The sequence below is a fragment of the Hoplias malabaricus genome, chromosome 18 (assembly GCF_029633855.1).
Source record: "Hoplias malabaricus isolate fHopMal1 chromosome 18, fHopMal1.hap1, whole genome shotgun sequence".
Taxonomy (NCBI): Eukaryota; Metazoa; Chordata; class Actinopteri; order Characiformes; family Erythrinidae; genus Hoplias; species Hoplias malabaricus.
In genome coordinates, this window is record NC_089817.1 from 28929882 (window position 1) to 28938823 (window position 8942).

Here is an 8942-nt window from a genome sequence, read left to right on the forward strand (position 1 = left end):
GCAGAAAAGCAATCTCGGTGATGTTGGGGGCTGTAAAATAATTTTTTTTAAGTGTTGTTTACTGTAGTGCTAATCTACTCTCTGCCCGTAAAATGGCCTTAAAATCACCCTGAAGCTCTTAAGATCTTTGTTCTTTATTAGCACTTTTTGGAAGAACAAACCCTAGATATTTATTAACCTCAGAGCCATGTAAAAGAAAAAGCCCTGAGCCTGAATCTAGATCCATGAGGTAAACAAAGTGTCACATGTTTGGAGGTGTGAGAATCAACCTGTAGATTTGATGAAACTTTAAACCATAATTTAATAAAGAGAAGGATAAAGAGCCTTGACTCGTATTGTACTAAATAAATATGAGTTTCCTGAATTATTTTATCTTAATCTTCATGTTTAATGACTAGTGACATGGTCGTTACTCACAAATCCAGGTGAGTACTGAATTGTCACAGCTGCATTTGTACCACCACTTTCATCATACAGTAAACGTTATGAGAAAGTTGGCTTGTTCCTTGTGTCTGCGGGTCTATTTCCTTATTCCACCGAAGGGTAACTCACTCTTTTACTGAATGTGTATCACACTCATCCATTACACGAATACCACACACTATGCCAATCCACAGTGAAGGCTAGTGATGGCACTAAATGGCTAAAATATAGACTTAATTATTAAATATGGAACTCCACTAATTAAAAGAAAATCCCTTCATTAGTAAAACTGGTAAGAACCCAAGTTGACCCCAAGGGAAAAAAAAGTGTGTCCACTCCAAAGAATAATGGTGAAATTGGGAAACTGGTTCTCTCAGTTGGTTTGTGTGCTCAGTGAGGGCTGAGGAACATGCTGAAGAAGCCCCCTGTAGTTCAGCAAAAGTCTAGTAAACAACCTACATTTTTATGGGAACAATGGCTCTAACAAAAACGTATTAGTCTTACTACAAGAGCATCTGCTAGATCCAAGGCAGAGGCTTGGTTTAACTTTTATTACCAACTTTGCCTTATAAAATAATGGAAACGTTGATAATGACATAACAGATGATGGAATATTAAGCAACATAAAATAATCATGTAATTTGGAAATAATGATCAATGGGTTTGTTGTATTTGGGAAGGACAAGGAACAGCCAGGTGTTGCTCAAAAGTAAAAGGATTATAAAAACTGGATTTTCTGGATTGGCCGGTTGTGCACGGATGATGTCGGATTACCTCTGGTGTTATGTTATGGATGAAGTGACAGGGCACCCTTTGAACATGACATAAGAGCACAATAAAATTGGACACACATTATATCCCAGGGCCAAAAAAAACCTTTACTAACGACGTGATATTCTTTTAATTAGTGTATTTCCATATTTTATAATTAAGTCGATGATTTAGCCATTTTGCCACGTCACTGGAGTTAGCTTCCCAGTTCCTTTAACAACACAGCACTAATCCAGTTTAGAATTCGTGAACATGAACATGAAGAGTTCTGATTGGCTGCTTTTTTGTTGTGCCTCATTCAGGAAGAAGTCCAGACTGAAACACCCCTTTTAACTTCGGAATTGGGTGGAGCTGTAGAGATGTAAAGCTGAAAACTGTGATTATTGGGTTTTGTGACACCTCAAAAACAATGAATTCAAAATGGACTGCTTTGGGTTTTTTGGCTGATTATACATACGGGAACTGGGACGTTAGCAATACATTATTTAAACTTTTTAGCTGTGTTTACACACCAAAATAAACTGGTTTTCCATGGTATGTGCACATCACAATTTCCTTTGGGATCAATAAAGTGTTATCAACCCTCAGTTTACTTTAACCCTAAGGATTGGTTTCCTGAGTAGGAATTCACCCTAGTCCTGTCCTAAATATAGATTAGAGAAACTGGCCCTAAATATCCATGGTATGATGAGCCATAAATGATTAGTCAAATAGCGATAAATTAAAAATAAATAAAAGTCTGAGTGGTTGAAGATTAATAAATGAATAACCGTGTGATAACAAAAAGAGTGATGTTATTTGTATATGATTCCTAAACAAATCGCTTTCTTTTCCTTGTTCTCTTGGCAGCTGATCCCTTCTGCCAGGTGACGAAGGGCTGTTGACTGTGGTCAGGAAATGCTGCTGTTTTTTTTCCAAGATAATAAGTAAAGTGTACGACCCAACAGAGCACAAAGGTGTGGCCGTGGCTGTTCATTACTAGAAGTACAGAAGGACTGACCACACAGACAAACCCAACGAGAGATTCTGAGAGCAGTGAGTCATTTCTGAGGATCAACGGACAAAGGAATAGGATTTAGAGGTAAGTAGTTGATATAATTAGAAATAAATGTCTGAAAGGGTTGTGAGTAGATTTTATGTTCATTACACATTTAGTTTAATTAATTCACTTCTTAATTTGACCAGTGTTTAAACTCTGACATAATTACAGGTAGATGTGAAGAGTATCGTAAGTCCCTACTCAAGGACACATATCATTCCTTGGTTAATATAACAATAATGAATGTAGACGGCACAGAAATGCAACAGTATCTGGTCAGTATTTAAGTACTGAGTAACTTCCAGAGCTGCATGAAACTTGTAATATTATTGTAACTGGGTGAAATGTAGATTACTTCCCTCATCGTAATGAACAACGTAAATGTATAACAATTTGAAACTACTCAAGAAAGTACAAGTTCATAAACAGTCTACTTCATGAAATTATTATTCGCTCTGATTGGACCTCGGTGTTTAATGCCTCTGTGAACACACACACACACCTTACCCTAACCCTTAGGCAACCACCTCACACCCAGGGAGAAGTTAGGGGTTAGGTGCCTTGCTCAAGGGCACTTCCTCCACAGATTTGAGAGACGAAGCACTATTCTTTCACCTCCCCCACACACCCATTTTTCTTGCCTTTACAGAGAATCATACAGGAGTAATCATAAATGATTACTTACTCAGATGTGATTATACAAGTAGTCTACAGTGTGTTACAGGTGCTGGCATACAACCAAATACCTTGAACGAATTTAAACAAAACTTGAAAATCTGCTGCTCATAGCCTTCATCAGCTGAGAGCCGTGCTGTCCTTTAGAAACAGGAGGTGGTTAATGTTCAGGAATGATATTAATGGGTACTGTGATGGCAGTTTACGGTGTAAACAGTTCCACCCATGCAAAGCTCTATGGAATGACCCCAGGCGACAGATGTAGAGGAACTGTAACCAACTTGAGTTTACTGAGGAGCTTTAAAAATTTATCAATGTGTCTTTTCTGGGATGGATTTCTTCACATTACACACAGATACAGGGCACTTATATTTATGAATGTAAACCGTCAAGATAGCCAAAGGAAAGAAAGAAAATCTGACTTGATAAATAGGACCAGTAAGTGAGTCAACTCTATGAACTTCTGAATCTTAATCCACCGTGATACCGACTTTCCACTGGGCTTAACTGGATAAAAAGAACGTAGTGAACATGACGTGCAAATCAGAGTCACTTTCTCAGAGATTAGTCACGTCAAAATTACGAAAGGATTCTGAATGATTCCTTCCAGTAAAGGGTTCAGAGGGTGAGTCTTCAGCAAATCAAAACACTTATCAAAACTGAATATAGAGCTGGACGATACGGCCTTAAATTATAATCACAGTATGTTTCTTAATGCCGGTCTATACGATATAATTCAGATATCAATATGAACAATAAAAAAGCCTCTGAAAATGGCCAAGAACTGAAAGCAACATGACATCACCATCAAACAACAACCTTTTGGCTTTGTCCTTATAAATATTTTTAAACTAACTTTAAAATTGAGTGCTATGAATTGCACTGTAAAAAATATATTGTACATTTTACAGTAAAATACTGGCAGCAGAGTTCCCAGGCATTTACCGTATTTTTACAGGAACACTACTGTATTTCAAATTTACAGCATATTACTGTAATTGAATAATACAATAATTTACTGTAAATACTGTGATTTACAGTAAAATACTGGCAGCAGAGTTCCCAGCCATTTACTGTATTTTTACAGGAACACTACTGTATTCAAATTCACAGCATATTACTGTAATTGAATAATACAATAATTTACTGTAAATACTGTGATTTACAGTAAAATACTGTAGCAGAGTTGCTGTAAATTTACAGCAATTTTTTACAGTGTGATGGCATTGCTCTGTAATAAACGTCAGTTTGTGACAGATGCTGAAATACTGAAAATGTGTCTAAATATCATATTATTATTGAAAGTTTTATATTGCGATATATATAGGCTATTGAATCATTGTCCAGCACGAATTGAATATTATTTTATTATGCACCGTATGCCCTGATATTCATTGTGTGTAATCTCCAAAGACAAGCATGAAATGAAATTGGGCTCTGAGTCTGTGTCACTGAGTTCTCTGGAGTGATGACTGAAAGTAGTGTTTGTGTTCCTGATCATCCAGTTTCAATACCTGCACTGTAAAAAATTGCTGTAAATTTACAGCAAGTCTGCTACAGTATTTTATTGTAAATCACAGTATTTACAGTAAATTATTGTATTATTCAATTGCAGTAATATGCTGTAAATTTGAAATACAGTAGTGTTCCTGTAAAAATACGGTAAATGGCTGGGAACTCTGCTGCCAGTATTTTACTGTAAAATTTACAAGAATTTTTTTTACAGTGTGGCCTCGTTCATGTGTTTATGTGGCTCTAGGCAATCAGATTGTCCTCCATTTACCCCTCTATAGTCCTTCTCGTCAGTGTCGTCTTCACTCATCAAGTATTTCAAGGCTAAAGAAAGGAAGAAAGAGAAGAAGAGCCTCGGCTGTGTTCCATTTCTTGGGATTCTCGGAATTTGTTTTCTTCTTCCTTATAGTTTTCCTGACTTTTTCTCTTAGTTTAGGAAAGTAGTTTTCTGATGCGGGTTTCCTTTGGCTGCCTTGTGTTTGAGCCCATCAGATTTCTTCTGATATCAACTTTTACCACTCTTCCCCTTTCGATGTTGCTCGTGGTATAGTGGTAGTGTGTTGGTCCATTTGTTTGAGGTTGGCGCTTCAAGGCTCTGTGTGTTTCAGGTGTCTCTTGTCTTTTTGTGTTATAGGGAAGCACATGTTTACAGGGGTTCTATCCTTTTAACAGCACTCAGTTTTTTATTAAACACTTCACAAGTAGCTCTATGCTTGGATTAATTTATGGTTACAATTGCTCTGTGTTGGTCTTATATACAAGGAGTATGTGCTGGATCAGGGTGAACCACCGTGTTACACACAGGGGGATATTCTAGCTATTACTACCCTTAATTTTAATAGTCAGTTTACACGGGATGATTTATACATATTTTATTCATTCATTGTCTGTAGGTGCTTATCCAGTTCAGGTGGGTCCACACCCTGGAGGAGGCACCAGTCCTTCACAGGGCAACACACACTCACACACACACATTCACTCACAAACTCACACCTACGGACACTTTTGAGTCGCCAATCCACCTACCAACGTGTGTTTTTGGAGCGTGGGAGGAAACCGGAGCACCTGGAGGAAACCCACACACACACAGGGAGAACCCACCACACTCCTCACAGACAGTCACCCGGAGGAAACCCACACAGACACATGGAGAATACACCACACTTCTCACAGACAGTCACCCGGAGGAAACCCACGCAGACACAGGGAGAACACACCACACTCCTCACAGACATTCACCTGGAGGAAACCCACGCAGACACATAGAAAACACACCACACTCCTCACAGACAGTCACCCAGATGAAACCCACGCAGACACAGGGAGAACACACCACACTCCTCACAGACAGTCACCCAGAGGAAACCCACACAGACACAGGAAGAACACAGCACACTCCTCACAGACAGTCACCCGGAGGAAACCCACGCAGACACAGGGAGAACACACCACACTCCTCACAGACATTCACCCGGAGGAAACCCACGCAGACACATAGAAAACACACCACACTCCTCACAGACAGTCACCCAGATGAAACCCACGCAGACACAGGGAGAACACACCACACTCCTCACAGCCAGTCACCCAGAGCGGGACTCGAACCCACAACCTCCAGGTCCCAGGAGCTGTGTGACCTGCTGCGCCACTGTGCCGCCCTATACATAATTGAATTATGCAGAATTTGCCAGCCAATGTGACTCTTGTTATTTCCTTGCAGATGCATAACAACTCTCATGTAAACTACGGATTCCAGTATGAAGAGCGACCTCCACCATATCGGCCTCCTTCAAACCCATCCAGTTACTCTCATCAGAATGAGTATCCCAGTGTACCACAGTACCGCACCTCCCAGCCCACCCCCATCAACACACACCAAACTGTCACACCAGGCCTGCCTCACCGGTCTGCTGTCCGCAAAGGTGACCGAACCTGCCACCTACAGATTTCATAATATGACAGTGTTTTACAATCTATAGCCTGTTGACCTGAAGCATGTCCATATTTCCAACTTTTCAAACTTCAATCTCACTCCCTTCTCTTCCTTCTGATCTTTATACTCGCGTTGTACACCACCTAGATAAGTGCCAGTAGAAGCCTGGGTGTGGTAACCAGGGCTGCTCAAATTTCAGCATGTTTTTGCTGGTAAATTATTACATTTCATTATATTATCACATATTCTTAATTATACTTAAGTAAAGATCTAGACAGAATGCATAGAATGAGACACTTCAAATATCTTTACACAGTTCTGCGTAAGCATTCTTTAAGATGTGCAGCCCTTCATTAGACTGCTCAGTATTCTTGGAGGAGCATCAATTCTGGGACATCAGTTAATATCAGTGATGGAGGGAGAGCACTAGGAACAAGGTCGTATGTTCTCTCCTGAACTCTCACTTGATGAAACTCTTAAGTTGCCCAAAAGTAACCCAAACAGATGCTCAAACTAAAGGAAACCTGGCCTGTAATCATCACCACTTTAATCGCATGTGTATTAGTGGACCAAAAAAATGGCAATTACTTATTTCCCTGTACATCATCAGTCTGTTACCTGGTGTTCAGTGTTTTGGGAGGTGGAGTTCCCTGGTGTCCGTTGTTTACCTTTGCCAAGTGTGTAATGTTTGACGGTGTTTTGTCTCCTCTGACAGTGTCCAGAGAAAGCCGCTGTCCCTGTATAACAACCGTGGTCATCTTCATCTTAGTCATCTTAGCAGTAGCTGCTGTGCTGATCTGGTATTTCTGTAAGTGAACCCCAAATCCCATCCACACATTTCTGATTTGATATTTAACCATATGAAACTGTTTGGGCGCTTTTGGTTATAAGACATTTTTTGTTAATTTTTGACATGAAAATAAATGAACACCTCTTTAGCAGGAAAAAGTGAACAACAATAAATTGATGCTATCAGGTTAAAAACAGACCAAAAATGTAAAAAACCATAAAATGTGCCATGTGCAGCAGTTGACCACATGGTGGCGCTTCAGCTAGAGTTGTACCACACAGCTCTGGGATCTTTGTGCCCCGGGTTTAATATTCACAGAGTGTGTGAGTGACTGGGTAAACTCATTTAAGTCACATACAGAACATTTTTAAAATGAAAGTTTCTTCCCTCTAATAGATGTGTTAGATTTTTGAAGGTGTGTCGACACTTTTGCATTCGACCGTAGGTAGCCTTCAAATACAACGTTATCCACAAGGTTTACAAAGTTCCATGCAAAAATGTCTTGTATAAATTAATCTAAAGAGAAATCAGAGTTAGCCTGATCATGTTGGATCTCTGTGTTGGACAGTGGCCGGTGTGTGTACCCGGAAGTGTGGTCAGAGCGAGCAGTGTATCAGTGACTCTCAGTGGTGCGATGGAAAGAGGGACTGTTTCGACGGAGAAGATGAGGCTCACTGCTGTAATTCTCTACTTCAACAACTTTTATTATGTAATCTGTAAACGTCAGGTCAATGTTTAAACCAGAGTCCTACACGGCTTATTACTAACTTACACTTATATATTTTAAGTTGAATTTTAAGCTAATGATAACGTACGGTCTTAAAGAAACAAACACCAATCAGCCATAAGATTAAAACCTTTCACAAGGGAAGTGATTACCATTGATTGTCTCATTCAATTCAGTTCTTCAAGAACAGGTGAAGTTGGAAGAGGATAACTGAGTGAAGGGTAAAGGTATGAGTCACTTAAGGACTAGAGCCAAATGGTGGTGGTCATCATGTTTTGGTCGAAGCATCTTCACAACAGCACGTCTTATAGGGTGTTTGTGTCAGACAGGTTACTATTGTCCAAAAGTGTTTGTAACAGAAGGACAACTGACTGTAGGGCCATGAGCCTTGAGCACCCAAGGCTATTGCCTAAGGAAGCGAAGACTAATCCCCACAGCACCTGCTATGTTGGAGATGCTCTGATCAAATGGTTATGACCATCACAGTCATTGTAGTCATTGTCAAAATGGCTTGGATCCTCACACTCAGCCTATACATTTAAGCCTAATATATCCCATCCCCCAACAGGGGCTACTGTAATGAAATGTTCTTCAGGTCACCTGTCAGTGGTTTTAATCATGTGGCTGATTGGTATAAATAATAGTTTAATATTACGGTTCTGTAAGAAGTAACACATTTACAGAAAAGTTAACCTTTGCTGTTGTTTTAGTTTAATAAACTCCACTTCATCTATGTAATGATTCAACTGAGACTGTGTGTGTGTGTGTGTGTGTGTAGTCCGTGTGTATGGACCTAATTTCCTGCTGCAGAGTTACTCGAACAGAGATCAGAAGTGGAAGTGGGTCTGTTCCATGGGGTGGAACAAGGAAGTCGGGAGGCAGACCTGCATGCAGATGGGATACAGCAGGTCAGAAAAACTTATGGCTTGTCTTCCACTGTTAAGGCTTCAGTTTTGGATGTTGATACTCAGGGACATACGTTTATTTTGTGCCTCTGCTCTAGTATTTGCTCAGTTAGTATTTGCTCTGCTCAATATTTCAGTGTCTAGTTCCTTATTTTTTTACTTTGACA

The 8942-nt window shown here is 39.8% G+C and overlaps 1 protein-coding gene across 1 annotated transcript in view; it reads left to right on the plus strand.

Moving 5' to 3' along the window:
- Positions 1 to 2139: 2139 nt before the first annotated feature.
- tmprss2 (transmembrane serine protease 2) overlaps positions 2140 to 8942 on the plus strand; it is a 14495-nt gene continuing 7692 nt past the window's right edge. Inside the window, exons 1-5 of the mRNA XM_066651531.1 lie at positions 2140 to 2275; positions 6141 to 6342; positions 7069 to 7161; positions 7712 to 7822; positions 8649 to 8778. Of these exons, the coding sequence (XP_066507628.1) occupies positions 6141 to 6342; positions 7069 to 7161; positions 7712 to 7822; positions 8649 to 8778 (536 nt within the window). The 5' untranslated portion in view covers positions 2140 to 2275. The remainder of the gene's footprint in view (positions 2276 to 6140; positions 6343 to 7068; positions 7162 to 7711; positions 7823 to 8648; positions 8779 to 8942) is intronic.